At 43.5% G+C, this 15,300-nt stretch overlaps 3 protein-coding genes across 10 annotated transcripts in view; 1 reads left to right on the top strand and 2 right to left on the bottom strand.

The window, feature by feature from the left end:
* KCTD6 (potassium channel tetramerization domain containing 6) overlaps window positions 1–2,657 on the bottom strand; it is a 57,341-nt gene extending 54,684 nt beyond the window's left edge. Inside the window, exon 1 of the mRNA XM_036870671.1 lies at window positions 2,492–2,657. The gene's annotated coding sequence lies outside the window, so the exon portion shown is untranslated. The remainder of the gene's footprint in view (window positions 1–2,491) is intronic.
* Window positions 2,658–2,737: 80 nt separating this feature from the next.
* On the top strand, window positions 2,738–8,113 carry PDHB (pyruvate dehydrogenase E1 subunit beta). Its single transcript, XM_036870663.1, has 10 exons — window positions 2,738–2,892; window positions 3,004–3,057; window positions 4,250–4,357; window positions 4,448–4,510; window positions 4,618–4,653; window positions 4,808–5,093; window positions 5,519–5,629; window positions 5,976–6,067; window positions 7,122–7,263; window positions 7,571–8,113. Exons 1-10 carry the CDS (start codon window positions 2,851–2,853, stop codon window positions 7,714–7,716), a joined length of 1,080 nt encoding a protein of 359 aa, XP_036726558.1. The 5' UTR covers window positions 2,738–2,850; the 3' UTR covers window positions 7,717–8,113.
* A 504-nt stretch (window positions 8,114–8,617) lies between these two features.
* The window catches only part of PXK (PX domain containing serine/threonine kinase like), a 76,135-nt gene continuing 69,452 nt past the window's right edge, over window positions 8,618–15,300 (bottom strand). For 5 of the 8 annotated variants that reach the window (XM_036870654.1, XM_036870657.1, XM_036870658.1 and 2 more), the window contains one exon: window positions 8,618–9,927. In XM_036870654.1, coding sequence (XP_036726549.1) covers window positions 9,716–9,927 — 212 coding nt within the window. In that variant the 3' untranslated portion in view covers window positions 8,618–9,715. Of the gene's footprint in view, window positions 9,928–11,686; window positions 11,724–14,327; window positions 14,361–15,300 lie in introns of all 8 variants that reach the window. The other 3 variants (XM_036870661.1, XM_036870662.1, XM_036870659.1) reach the window with 2 other exon arrangements.

Below are 15,300 nucleotides of genomic sequence, written 5' to 3'. Positions count from 1 at the left end.
AGCTTTTGACAAAATGCAACACCCACTTATGTTAAAAACCCTCCAGAAAGTAGGCATAGAGGGAACTTATCTCAACATAATAAAGGCCATATATGACAAACCCACAGCCAACATCGTTCTCAATGGCGAAGAACTGAAACCATTGCCACTAAGATCAGGAACAAGACAAGGTTGCCCACTCTCACCGCTATTATTCAACATAGTTTTGGAAGTTTTAGCCACAGCAATCAGAGAAGAAAAAGAAATTAAAGGAATCCAAATTGGAAAAGAAGAAGTAAAGCTGTCACTGTTTGCAGATGACATGATATTATACATAGAGAATCCTAAAGATGCTACCAGAAAACTACTAGAGCTAATCAATGAATATGGTAAAGTAGCAGGATACAAAATTAAGGCACAGAAATCTCTTGCATTCCTATACACTAATGATGAAAAATCTGAAAGAGAAGTTAAGGAAACACTCCCCTTTACCACTGCAACAAAAAGAATAAAATACCTAGATACTTAGGAATAAACCTACCTAAGGAGACAAAAGACCTGTATGCAGAAAACTATAAGACACTGATGAAAGAAATTAAAGATGATACAAATAGATGGAGAGATATACTATGTTCTTGGATTGGAAGAAACAATATTGTGAGAATGAGTATGCTACCCAAAGCAATCTACAGATTCAGTGCAATCCCTATCAAACTACCAATGGCATTTTTCACAGAACTAGACAAAAAATTTCACAGTTTGTATGGAAACACAAAAGACCCCGAATAGCCAAAGCAATGTTGAGAAAGAAAAACAGAGCTGGAGAAATCAGGCTCCCTTGACTTCAGACTATACTACAAAGCTACATTAATCAAGACAGTATGGTACTGGCACAAAAACAGAAACATAGATCAATGGAACAGGATAGAAAGCCCAAGAGATAAACCCACACACATTTGGTCACCTTATCTTTGCTAAAGGAGGCAAGAACATACAATGGAGAAAAGACAGCCTCTTCAATAAGTGGTGCTGGGAAAACTGGACAGCTACATGTAAAAGAATGAAATTAGAACACTCCCTAACACCATACACAAAAATAAACTCAAAATGGATTAAAGACCTATATGTAAGGCCAGACATTAACAAACTCTTAGAGGAAAACAAAGGCAGAACACTCTTTGACATAACTCACAGCAAGATCCTTTTTGACCCACCTCCTAGAGAAATGGAAATAAAAAGAACAATAGACAAATGGGACCTAATGAAATTTAAAAGCTTTTGCACAGCAAAGGAAACCATAAACAAGATGAAAAGACAACTCTCAGAATGGGAGAAAATATTTGCAAACAATGCAACTCACAAAGGATTAATCTCCAAAATATACAAGCAGCTGATGCAGCTCAATATCAAAAAAACAAACAACCCAATCCAAAAATGGGCAGAAGACCTAAATAGACATTTCTCCAAAGAAGATATACAGATTGCCAACAAACACATGAAAGGATGCTCAACATCACTAATCATTAGAGAAATGCAAATCAAAACTACGAGGTATCACCTCACACCGGTCAGAATGGCCATCATCAAAAAATCTACAAACAATAAATGCTGGAGAGGGCATGGAGAAAAGGGAACCCTCTTGCACTGTTGGTGGGAATGTAAATTGATACAGCCACTATGGAGAACAGTATGGAGGTTCCTTAAAAAAATTAAAAATAGAATTACCGTACGACCCAGCAATCCCACTACTGGGCATATACCCTGAGAAAACCATAATTCAAAGAGTCACGTACGACAATGTTCACTGCAGCACTATTTACAATAGCCAGGACATGGAAGCAACCTAAAAGTCCATCGACAGATGAATGGATAAAGAAGATGTGGCACATATATACAATGGAATATTACTCAGCCATAAAAAGAAACGAAATTGAGTTATTTGTAGTGAGGTGGATGGACCTAGGGTCTGTCATACAGAGTGAAGTAAGTCAGAAAGAGAAAAACAAATACTGTATGCTAACACATATATATGGAATCTAAAATTAAAAAAAAAAGGTTCTGAAGAACCTAGGGGCAGGACAGGAATAAAGATGCAGATGTAGAGGATGGACTTGAGGACATGGGGAGGGGGAAGGGTAAGCTGGGACGAAGTGAGGGAGTGGCATGGACATATATACACTACCAAATGTAAAATAGATAGCTAGTGGGAAGCAGCTGCATAGCACAGGGAGATCAGCTCGGTGCCTTGTGTCCACCTACAGGGGTGGGATAGGGAGGGTGGGAGGGAGACGCAAGAGGGAGGAGCTATGGGGATTAACGTATATGTATAGCTGCTTCACTTTGTTATACAGCAGAAACTAGCACACCATTGTAAAGCAATTATACTCCAATAAAGATGTTAAAAAAAAAAAAAAAAAGAGAGCGAACAGACAGTGCTTCCAAGAGAACTTAGGCTCACCTCTAAGACTGTAAATCCCCAGTCACCAAACTGTGTAAAAGGGCTACTTCTTACCAAAGAATTTCAGCGCCTGCAGAAGCCTGGCCTAATTCTGAACGTCCCTCGGCCTCGAGTTATGCTTCTTAGAGTCTGATTTTTGGTCCCCGCGATCCACGTATCAACACGCAGGGACGTGCTCCCGGCGTGCAACCGGCGCGCCAGCAGCCGCCATCTATCAATAACGTTGATCCCAGGTTGCCTCAGGCTGAGTGGCGAGACCCCCGACACGCCTCCTCGGCCCCCGGCGCCCTGGGGGGCGGGGCACGCAGACGCCGTGCCCTGCCATTGGCCCGCGCCAGCAGGGGAAATGGGGCCTGAGTAGTCGGCTTCCCTGCTGTGTTGTCATTCGGCGGCGGCTAGAGGACACGGTCAAGATGGCGGTGGTGGCTGGGTTGACGCGGAGACCCCTTGAGCAGGTCGGCAGCGGCTCTCGGGCCCATGACCCTGCGCGATCTCTGCCCAGTCTGCGTCCCCTCTGAGCGTCCTCTCTCTCTCTCTCTCTCTCTCCCTCTCTCCCTCCCCGCCAGGTCTCCGGGCTGCTGAGGAGGCGCTTCCACCGGACCGCGCCGGCTGCACTGCAGGTAACTGGCCTGGACGCTAGCCGGGCCGGCGAGGCCCCTCGTCCCGGCGCGGAGGCTGGGGCCGCATGTCACCCGCGCGAGGCTCAGGGGAATCAGATGTCCGATCTGAGGGAACTAGACTTGACGCTTTTTCCCTCACTCTCCCCCTTAAAATTTTTTATTGTGGTAAAATATACATAACAAAATTTACCCTTTTAAACTGTATATGCAGTGGGACTAAGTACATTCACCACGTTGTCCATTCACCACCAGAACTTTATCATCATCCCAAACAGAAACTGTACCCATTGAACAATAACTCTCCATTTCCCATTAGCCCCTGGTAACCTCTATTGTACGTTCTGTGCCTATTAATTTATTCTAGGGACCTCCTATATATGGAATCATACAGCATTTGTCCTATTATGTCTGGCTTATTTCACTTAGCATGTTTTCAGGGTTCATCCATGTTGTAGCATGTGTCAGAATTTCATTCCTTTTTAAGGCTGAATAAATATTCCGTTGTAGGCATATACCACATTTTGGCTATCCATTTATCTTTGATGGACATTTGGGTTGTTTCCACCTGTTGGATTTGTGAATAATGCTGCTGTGAACATTGGTGTGCGATTATCTGAGTCCCTGCTTTTCAGTTCTTTGGGTCTATATCTAGAAGTGGAATTGTTGGATTATATGGTAATTCTGTGTTCAGCGTTTTGAGGAATTGCCCTCTCTTCCCCTTTTTGTTACTGGAGGATTCTACCAACCTGTGTAGTAAAATAACTCCTACATCCTGAAGGCAAAGTGTTTGGCAGTTCCTGGCACCTAGTGAGCGCTCAATATGTAGTAGTATTTAGGCTTCCTTGACTGTTCTCTGCCCCACAGTGTACCAGATGTGGAAATAAAATTAACTAGTACACTTCTCTACTTAGGAAGCCACCTATGAACTGGTCTGGCCAGCAAGCAGATTTCTTAAGCTTAGGTGCACATCAATAAAGTGTTCAGTATACTTCTCATTTACACATCCAATCAAAGACTGGCTATGAGTGATAGAAATGTTACTTTTTCAATTTTTTGAACTTTTGAAGAGAAGCCTGTTCTAGTGATAGTTTTTACGTTGTGTGCTGTGGGCAGCCTAGGTCAAGAGAGAGAATCTCCATAGTATCCTAAGTAATGCTGTAGCTTATTGACTGCTTTCCCATACCTGTGACAGGTGACAGTTCGTGAGGCTATAAATCAAGGTATGGATGAGGAGCTGGAAAGAGATGAGAAGGTATTTCTACTTGGGGAAGAAGTTGCCCAGTATGATGGGGCATATAAGGTAACCAAGATACATGAAAGCTATACAAAATTGAGGTGGCCATTTGCCCCCAGTACAATTAAAAGTAATGGGGTCATTGCTTAATTGTAGGTTAGTCGAGGCCTGTGGAAGAAATATGGAGATAAGAGGATCATAGACACTCCCATATCTGAGGTAAGCCTTCCATCAGGAAGCAGACCTTTGAGTGGCATGTCTATTAAAGTGTTCCCACTGTTCTAATTTTTGTGGATTTTTACTTATGTTTGCGTTTTACGTTCTAGATGGGTTTTGCTGGAATTGCTGTAGGTGCTGCTATGGTATGTAGTCCTCTTTATGAATCTTATGCAAAGAGATTACTTTCAACATGACCTTTTAAAAATATTGCTTGAATGTTGGGGGAGCGAAGTGGTGGTTTGCCACTCTAAATTGCTGTTTCTAGTCTTTTTAACATCTATGTTTTTGATTTGACAGGCTGGGTTGCGGCCCATTTGTGAATTTATGACCTTCAACTTCTCTATGCAAGCCATCGACCAGGTTATAAACTCAGCTGCCAAGACCTACTACATGTCAGGGGGCTCTCAGCCTGTGCCCATAGTCTTCAGGGGGCCCAATGGCGCCTCAGCAGGCGTAGCTGCCCAACACTCACAGTGCTTTGCTGCCTGGTATGGGCACTGCCCAGGCTTAAAGGTGGTCAGCCCCTGGAGTTCAGAGGATGCAAAAGGACTTATTAAATCAGCCATTCGGGATAACAATCCAGGTCAGTAGCGTGACGTGTTGTGGGTCTCTTTTGAACATTAAAGAACAAAAATGAAATATCTGCATGGAAGGAACCATTAAAGACTTCTAGTTAGGCTTAGACATATCATATAAAATGTTAGTGATTTACAGATATAGTAAAGATAGGAAAAAATGTGGTGTTTTTCTTATTTCTGACTATAACGGGGCCAATTAGATACCGGAGAAATTTGCTGCATACCTACAACACCGGTTTAACCCCATAGATAAAATCAGGATCGCCCAGACTACAGATGTCTGTACTTAAACCATCCTCAAGGCTACTGGACACGATAGGTATGAGGCTTCCTAATCAGCACAGTGAAACTTTTCACAATATGAATGATAGTGTTGCATATACATTTTTAGTCATGTAGTTACTTTGGTTTAAATATTTATATTTTGCAGTGGTGGTGCTGGAGAATGAATTGATGTATGGAGTTCCTTTTGAACTTCCCCCAGAGGCTCAGTCAAAAGATTTTCTGATTCCTATTGGAAAAGCTAAAATAGAAAGGCAAGGTAAGAGAAATTAGTATACATGTAAACATTATTTGTAATCCGTGCCCTCTATTTATGTTCGTCAAATTCAGTGTAGAAGTCACTGCCCTTTACTTTGATTAGGAAATTATAGGATGAGTTCAAGTTTAAAATGTGTCATGCCCTGATTGTGCATATATTCGTTCTTTTCTAAATCTCGGTCCAGTAGATTTGTATTTCATTTCTAGGAAGGCTGCCACATTCCTCATCTCGCTGGAATGTAGTTGAGTTTAAGATTCTAAAATGAAGAAGAACCATAGCTAGCTGCAGAGCAGGACAGTGTCTTTGGTTTCAACCTGACCTCTGATCTGTGACCACTTTGTTTCAGGGACACATGTAACCATAGTTTCCCATTCAAGACCTGTGAGCCACTGCTTAGAAGCTGCGACGGTGCTATCTAAAGAGGGAATTGAATGTGAGGTGAGTGGATATTCACTTGTTCTTAAAAAATCAGGGGATTTCCCTGGTGGCGCAGTGGTTAAGAATCCGCCTGCCAATGCAGGGGATGCAGGTTCGAGCCCTGGTTCAGGAAGATCCCACATGCCGCGGAGAACTAAGCCCGTGCGCCACAACTACTGAGCCTGTGCTCTGGAGCCCGCGAGCCACAACTACTGAAGCCCGCGCACCTAGAGCCCGTGCTCCACAACAAGAGAAGCCACCACAGTGAGAAGCCTGCACACCACAACGAAGTGTAGCCCCCGCTTGTTGCAACTAGAGAAAGCCCACGCGCAGCAATAAAGACCCAACGCAGCCAAAAATAAATAAATAAAAATAAATAAATTTATTAAAAAAAAAGAATCAGAAAGGTCCCTTTAAGTTTAAGACCCGGAAAGAGGCGTTTGAGTTCTATAACAGGTTAATTAGGTATAAAATCTTGCTTTGTCACTTAGTCCTGCCTCTGCTTAAAGCTGGGAACCTACTTGCTTTTCAAATACCTAGCCTTCTACCACCTAGGGTCTGGATCTTTTTAGTATGTATTTTGTCAAGTTAAGATCCAACCTTGGAGCTGGAGTTTGGGAGAAGGGAAAACTTAGAAGTCATCGAGTCTAACCCTTTCATAACCAGGAGGTACCACTTCCTAGTTACACTTGGGCATGTTACGTACTCTAAATCTCTGTCATCAGCTATAAAATGAGGATAATACATTTACTGTCCCGTCAGGGTGGCTGTAGAATTATACTTAGTGTAGTGCCAGGTACAGGGTAAGCAGTCACATGTTAGTTATTATTTTGATGAGGAGGACGTTAAGGCCAAGGGAGGATAAGTGAGTTCTGTAAGTGACCAAAGCTGCTTGTAGTAGAGATAAAGATTTTTGTTTTAATTAGTTTCCCTTTTGACATTTTGTTCATGAATGGGCAGATTATGTTTCCCTAGACCCAAAGATTAACAGGAAACAAGAAAGGAAGTGGCATTTTGGGGATAAGACTATATTTGTGAAGAAGTGGCTCTGTAAAGCTATTTATTATCTGTTTAGGTGATAAATATGCGAACCATCAGACCAATGGACATTGAAACAATAGAAGCCAGTGTCATGAAGACCAATCACCTTGTAACTGTGGAAGGAGGCTGGCCACAGTTTGGAGTAGGAGCTGAAATCTGTGCCAGGATCATGGAAGGTATTTCAGAGAAACTGATTCCAGAACAGTTAAACCATAATAAACACTGTGTTACAGGACAAAACAATCAAAAGCTAGGGGTGGTCAAATGACTTGAATTTTCAACTTGTCAGCTTGGGATTTTTCCTTTGGGTAAATGTTTTAAAAAGCAAGACCAGAAACAATTCTCTGTAATTAGCATTCCTTTCAGATTTCAGATTTCCTTCTTCAGATTTTCCTTCTCTGGGCAGCCATACCTGCTATGCTGAGGTGGTGGTGCTCAGCTGGTTTTTCATGCCTCTCTCATTTGCGCCTCCTTCCCTCTTAGGCCCCGCGTTCAACTTTCTGGATGCTCCTGTAGTTCGTGTCACCGGTGCCGATGTCCCTATGCCTTATGCAAAGGTTCTAGAAGACAACTCTGTACCTCAGGTTAAAGACATCATATTTGCAATAAAGAAAACATTAAATATCTAGCTTGGACTTGAATTTCAAGTCATTGGGATTTCCTTAAAATACTTAATGACATTTCATCTGGATTGTCCTATAAGACCTTTTGATTTGTAAAGTTATGTCTAAAGCAACAACACAGATGTTTTTGTACTGGGAAGAAGTTTAAATATGTCTGTGGAAAAACTCTCCACTCTCCTGCCTAGGTTCCACGCTTTTTTTGTCTGTTACAATAGCCATGTTCTTTGAATACGATTAATGTAAAATTTTACCCTCTTACTAGAAGGACAAGGTATAAATGTGGCAAGAGTCCTGATGAAAGATATTTCCAAAAAAAGATAACTTATATGTAAAAATAAAAGCATATAATCTACATTTACTGTTAGACTGTTTTGATAAGGAATAAAGGAATTCCTAACTATGACTAATTGTATTTTTATATTCTTGAGATAATAAACGTGGGATAGAAGTCTTAAAATTCTGTTAAGAAATTACTGCCATCAGGAACTAATCAGTAATCATTAATCTCCTAGACTGCATCACTTACTTAAAACAGCAACTTGCCCCCCGACTCTTCAAATGCCTAATTCTAGTAGGTTCTCTTTAAAGTTAAACCAAAATCTGTGTCAGGTATTTTTCCCACTGCCAACAAACACACGTTCTGCCATACACTGCCCTCTTCAGAAGCTGAGATAGAAAAGATAGATTTAAATTAGTTATAGACGCATACAAGTGGTACCTAATTAAAACAGGAAGACAGGATTGTTAGCTCTTATTAATTAAGAGGGAAAATACGACACAAAAGAAAATAGAGATAGAATAGGTAGGGAGGAAACTTTAGAAATACTGTGTGAATCTTTTCTTTATATTTACCCAAGTTACTACAAAAAGTTCCCATTTAAAATATCTAGCCAAGCTACAAACAACACATTTTCTAGACATGGTTTACTTTAATAAAAAATACAGCTGAACATTTATCACAGATTACATGAAACTATACACAATGACATTCTCTCTGCATAGTAACCAACACTGATGTGTGTAACTTGAATTTTTAGATGGATTATTTATAATCCTTTAAAGTGCAATTTATTTAAGGGTTTAAGCAAATCATAGGATAAAGGATCTTTCTAATAAATGAGTAACATTAAAAAGATGATATATTTGGATAACTTTTTGGAAAATCAGAACTGATTTTGCCAGATGTACTTGTGTTGTAATAATAACCCACCCCCACAAACGCCAAACTTGACTTAATTGCTGAGGATTAAGAAGATCCTCTAATTGGCAAGAGCTCTTTCTGATGTCAACATTTTTTTGTCTGTTGGATACATACTAACTAAAAGGAACTAAGAGTCTAGAGTAGTTCCTTGAGCAGCCCTGAGTTCTATAACCACAATGGAGTTCCTGTTTGAACTTAAGAGACTGTTAACGAACTTTCCCCGTTCTACTTCAAGGGAAAATGAAGAACTCAGTTGCTTCTCTGACTCTCAGCGACATAACTATGCTTTGGGCTACAGTGTTAATGTCTAGGATGAAATTAAGGTAGCAAAAATGGGAGTTATCTAAGAAATAACCAGAAAATGCTTTAGAATAGAGAAATGAACTATGAGAGGAACATTTCTAGGAGCTGTCTGATGGGATAGGAGGGATTGCAACACAAAGGCCGTTCACCGCTGTGACTGTGTATTGTCATTGTTTTTGTTTTTTGTCCACTTCCTTCTGTTGGTAGAAATAATTGATTCCAATACGCTGCTGCCACCAAAAGATGACCATTAGAGGAAGAGCAAGACTCCTTTACAACAGTAACAAAGGAGCAAACTGTTTCTTAAGGCAGCAATGCCAGCCTGACTTTATTCTACTTGAAGACTATTTCCCTCTTGAAAAGCCTCTTACATGAGCATCTGCGAAGTCGTATGTGACTGTACTGGCTCAGCAATTATTCATCCAGAGAGAGGGTACTTTAGGGGTTGGAGGTGGAAGGAAAAACAAAACAACTTTTCCCTCCAAGTGTAAACACAAAGCTTTAGCCGATCTTAGGAGCGCTATGATCACAGGTTTCGGCTTTCCTCAAAGTTCCTTTTTGGAAATTCTGGATGGAGCTGAGTAAGGCCCCTCGGCTCACGCCATTCACAGCCTGGGGCGGAAGCTGTGTGGGCACCTCTGTGCTCGCAGGAGGCAAGGGAGCTGCTGGTGGCAGAGGCGCAGGTGGAGGAGGTGGGGGTAACGCGGACATCCCTGTGGAGGAAAGGGCACAGTCAGTATCTCCACACACCCAGTACCCGTGCTACTGCTCAGTCCTGGGCAGAAAGGACTTCGGTGAGACTGCAAATGTTTTCCCTCAAACGGGCCAACACACCTTGTACTGTGTGATTTTTTAAAAATACTTGAAACGTAGAAGCATTAAAGGGGAATTAATTAAAAGTGGCCATTTCTGGGCTTCCCTGGTGGCGCAGTGGTTGAGAATCTGCCTGCTAATGCAGGGGACACGGGTTCGAGCCCTGGTCTGGGAAGATCCCACATGCCGCGGAGCGACTAGGCCCGTGAGCCACAACTGCTGAGCCTGCGCGTCTGGAGCCTGTGCTCCACAACAAGAGAGGCCACGATAGTGAGAGGCCCGCGCACCGCGATGAAGAGTGGTCCCCACTTGCCGCTACTAGAGAAAGCCCTAGCACAGAAGCGAAGACCCAACATAGCAATCAATCAATCAATAAATCTTTAAAAAAAAAAAAAAAAGTGGCCATTTCTCCCAAGTAACAGTCATGTGTGAAAAGACTGCACAAATATCACAGATTACATGAAACTATACATAGTGACATTCTCTGCATAGATGAGGCTCTACTTCCACTTCCAAACTTTAATCATGGTCCCAAAAGAAAAGTTCCATTAGCCACTTTTTCCAGGTTCCAGGCAGCTCCACCTATTCCTGAGCTAGCAATTAAAGATAGACATCTGTATGCATAGAGCTGGGCTACTGTAATATCAATTACTAGTAAGGGACGAACGGTTCTTTAGCTGCTCCAACACACACAATATTTGAAGGACGTGATTTAACATAAAATGACAAATCACTTAGGATTCTTGGCAAGTAACCATTGTCTGCTGGGTTATGGGCTCCCCAGGGGCATCCGTCTTGAATAATCATTTCCTATTAGGTTGCATGAAAAAAACATAAAACGCTAATGTTAGCAACGCACAGCAAGGCGCAGAGGGCTTTCTCTCTCCAGCAATGGTATTCTCAAGGAGGAATCTTCCTCAAGCACCCGTGTTTCCACTGTGGCGCAACCCAGGGACAGGAGGGAAATGCCCTCACCCTACATCTTTGCTGAAGTGTCAGGGGAGACTGGAATGCCGAGCTCTACCCTGGTGGGCAAGGAGAAGGAAACTGGACAGGTATCTGAAACCTCCCTTAGCTTTCAGAAACACGAACATTGGGTGCTCGAATTTTATAGTTCTGAATCAATGAATGAATTGTCCTCTTGGGACAAAATAAACACTAGGTACAGAAAAAACCCTGCTGGGATTTCCCTGGCTGTCCAGTGGTTAAGACTCCGTGCTTCCAGTGCAGGGGGCGTGGGTTTGATCCCTGGTCTGGGGAACTAAGATCCTGCATGCCGCAACTAAGGGCCCGTGTGCCATGTGGCATGGCCACAAAAAAAAAAAAAAAAAAAAAAAGCCCTGCTTTAAAGAACTTGCCTGTGTCACAGTTGCCCCATTTCCTGTGACCCTTGCAGCTCCCCGTGACTCCACATCTCTTTCTAGTCTTACCCTCTACCCCATCCCAGGGCTACCACAGAAGACATTCTGCTAGATGGCTCCCCGACCACCTCCCTCAAACTGCTACTGAGCTGTGGTGATACTAGGTAAACATACCAACCGCTACTTGAGTTTATATGGATGAGTGGTCAGGATCATCCATAAAATACTTCAGTAAGTGCAACCTTTTTACCAACTGTGACAGGCAATGGTTAAAGCACTGTATTTCATAGAAAACCACTTACCTTCCTTTACATCTTTACCCAAACCTAAGGCAGCTGAAATTAAAGAATCACACAGATGCACACACTCATGCTCTGCAATCTTGGAATTCTCAAATAATAATACAGCAATACAAATAAACATTAAATACAGACAAATGAACAAAATGTGATTTTCACTGGTTCTGGACAATAACAACTAATGAATGAAGTTCTATTATGTTCTATGCCAAGGTGGATTATGGGGAAATGTTCCTGGCTTTACGTTACAGGGTTACAGAGATTAAAAAGGACTTCAAACCTGAAATGACTGTTGAGACGAAAAGAGCAGGGAGAGTAAGTGCGTGACATAAGCATTCCTCTGAAGGGGGTTCTTGGAAAGTGACCCGTAAAATACCAGGAGGAGGGGAGACGGTCTCTGAAGCCTCTTGGAACTCAACTGCAGAGCCCGGAGGACTGAGTGGGAGCCAATGCCCTCCCAGCTGCCCCCTCCCCTTCCCAGCACTCTCACCCAATGGCCAGAAAAGGGCAGCGGAATCTGGACTTGACATGTACGGCCCAACACGTACCCGAATGAGTGCCAGCATGTCTGCCTCCCAGCTTTGTGCTTTGACCCTGGCAGAAGAGTCAGTGCGGGTGACAGACGAGAAGACAGGGCTGCACTAGCACTTTGTTCCACTAAAGGCATGGAATTGGCCATCCAGAGACTGCAAGTCTTCTAGCCCAGGATTCTCGGAGACTAGAGATGGGCCTCAGGCACTGGACTTGGGTACAGGCTGCTATCTTGGCACAGAACTAAACTGCTTGGCCCTCATGAGGAACCATCCCTTGACTTTGGCCTCATTACTAGGCACTCAAAATTAAAAGTGCAAATTCACTACCAGAGAGTTTGGAAATTGGGGGGTGGTATTCCGTAAATGGATCTTCATCTTCCAAGTAAAGGCTGAAACTGTCTGAATGAATCGCTTTGAATATGTAGGCAGCATAAATAAATAAATACACTGTCCAAAGTGCCACAGGGTAGCCTGTGCCTATAATAGGATGCTGAGGGCTGTGAGAAAGGAGACTATGCCCATCCAAGAGGAAAGAGCAGGTCACCTGCAGTCCCCTCACAGAGGGCCCAACCAGTCGTAAAGGGCGCGATGTCCCACGAGGTCCACCTTTCCTCATTGGGCCTGCAACAACTAGGGCAGATCCTGATATGTATGATTAGGGCCAGGAGCAGCTCAGAACCCTCTGGAAGGGGAGAGGAGGTCCAGGTCTGAAGGTCAACACTGGAGGAGGCAAGAACACAGTCCCAGGGACTCACAGTCTCTGATTACAGGCCCCATCGATTTTTTTTTTTTTTTAAGCTTTTCCTTTTTGCCTCTTCTGTCGTCCACAAAATTCCTTCAAAGGTTCACTGGAGCTTAAGCTACAACACGTTGGTAATGATGTGGGAGGGGGGAATGTTAACAAGGGGCCAAATTCGGAGTTGGCTCTTTGGCCTGGAGCAAACCTGGGAACAACTGCCTAATGCCTGGGCGCCCCATTCCCCAAATATGAGGGGGTGCCCCCCCCCAGAGGCCTCCTATCACCCTCATCCCCAGGCCGCAGACAAAACCAGATTCCGTGTCAGACTGATTGCCAAATGAATTCACCCAGCTTTGAAGAACATTGGCCTGCAACACCCCAGGATGAGGGATGCTCTGAAACAGCTTACCTACAGTGATCACCAGCTCAGCCCTGATCTCTCTGATCTTACCTTCTCTTAGACAAAAACCCCAAGAGCCAACTACTCCACCCTCCCCAGAACCCCAGATGGAAGCCTAGCCTGGAAATCCAGCGGAGGCCCTGGAACAGGCCACAGACTGTTGCAGCAAGAGCATAGATTAGATCTGGGTAGGAATGTCTTGCCAGAAACATCCTCCCCAGCCCCGTCAAAAGGACGTTTGAGGGTCCCCTTGCCTTGGGCCAACTCTGACAGTGGGCAGTCTACTAGTGTCTGAGGTCTGGGTTCCTTTGTGGTCTCCACACACATCAGGGGAGGCCACATGGCCGGCAGACCAACACCACACCTACCAGCTACCCTCGAGGGGGAGTGGAGGGCAACGACCCCTGGAAGCAGGCAGGCCCCAGCTCTCTGTAACCGCCTTGGCCTCTTAGCTCAGAAAGATGCAGAGGCTGTACTCATGTCCCAACTCAAGTATTGTTAAGGATGCTTAAAAAAGAACTGTTTTTCCCTATTGTCAGTTATACAAGCCGTAAGTTGCTTCCCTGTGACCAAGGACGCAACTGCCCAGCGCCTTTTCCCCTTTGTCAGAGGAACAAGGAACCGACACGTTTGCAGCAACAGGACTGTGAGGTGCTGGTTTCCAAAATTAAAAGACACCAAAATGCCATGCAGTTGATTTACAGGTTTTAGAGCTCTATTTTAAAACTAAAATCAGAGTGAGAATGAAGATTTTGAAGGTCATGATGAAAATGAAATGAATGTAAATGAAGTCACTTGGGTGCTTTTTAAAGATGCTGTATTTCATTTAAATATTCAGATAAGGAAATCGTCTCGAATCTGCTTTCCCATTTGCTCATCACTTCAGTGAGCTAGACGCACTGGGTCCCATTTCACATACAGAAACAGAGCATCTTTAAAGTTAGAAAAATCAGTATAGCTTACTTTACCGAAAATTCACGTTCAAAATGGTGCATGCTCTACTGAAAACAGCAAGGAGAGAGAGGGAGAGAGAGGACACAAGTCATTATTCAGATTTTAGTGTCATTTAATCAAATAGTAAGAGACAGTAAAATATTAGTCTGAATCACATGCTGATCATTCTCACTGCCAAACTAGGATACACTTAAGTTAACCACAAGAAGCACCGGTGTGTAAACATGACTGTGACCCTTTTAGAACATGGCAAACACGCTAACAGAGTAACTAATGAGTCACTTTCCTCTTCATTCTTTTTTTTTTTTTTTTTCTTTCTTCTGAGATATTTTTAGTTATTTACAAGCACAGCACTCACTTAAGAAGACCCATCACGGTTTTACCTCCCCTGAAAAGCGGAATGGGTACTGGGAGCATACCTAGTGTACTAAATAAGGACAGTTTATCAAGAGGGGAGAGAAATTAGAACATCACTTCCCCAAGCAAGTCTTCTATGGTCTAAAATAGAGATTTGTCTTTTTAAAGCTGGGAAGAGCAAGAGCCAGGGAAGTCTAGGGGGGGGCCCCCAGGCAGGAGCATGGGGCCTCTCCCCTGAAGGCGGCAGGCTCCAGAGGCTGGACAGGGCAGTGAGCAGCATTAGCTTACCTAAGGCTAGAAAACCATTCAAAAAAAAAAAAAAAAGGTGGGAATTCCCTGGCGGTCCAGCAGTTAGGACTCAGTGCTTTCACTGCCGGGCCAGTTTGGGGAACTAAGATCTCACAAGGCCCAAGGCGCAGCCCAAAAAAAAAAAGGCAAACATTTCTTCCTATCTTCTTTTTAACTGACTGGATTCCAGGTTAATTGTGAAAGATAACCCTTTCCCTGATGGTGAATCCCAGCGTTCCAAACCAATGTGCCCCACTGCCCAGAGGAGAATCCCTTCAGCGAGGCCCACATGGGGCAGGGCAGGCTGACCACTGCTGACCTGGGGGGCTCTGGGAGGATGCT

The sequence above is a fragment of the Balaenoptera musculus genome, chromosome 11, assembly GCF_009873245.2.
Source record: "Balaenoptera musculus isolate JJ_BM4_2016_0621 chromosome 11, mBalMus1.pri.v3, whole genome shotgun sequence".
Taxonomy (NCBI): domain Eukaryota; kingdom Metazoa; phylum Chordata; class Mammalia; order Artiodactyla; family Balaenopteridae; genus Balaenoptera; species Balaenoptera musculus.
The sequence above is the reverse complement of the archived record's forward strand: the minus strand, read 5'-3'. Positions and strand labels throughout refer to the sequence as shown.

Bases quoted from the DNA above. Each gene is read 5' to 3' on its own strand.
- PDHB (XM_036870663.1), top strand. From the start codon at position 2,851: ATGGCGGTGGTGGCTGGGTTGACGCGGAGACCCCTTGAGCAG. The intron at 4,358-4,447 runs GTAACCAAGATA...GCTTAATTGTAG, and splicing joins AGTATGATGGGGCATATAAG to GTTAGTCGAGGCCTGTGGAA. The intron at 7,264-7,570 runs GTATTTCAGAGA...CTTCCCTCTTAG, and splicing joins CTGTGCCAGGATCATGGAAG to GCCCCGCGTTCAACTTTCTG.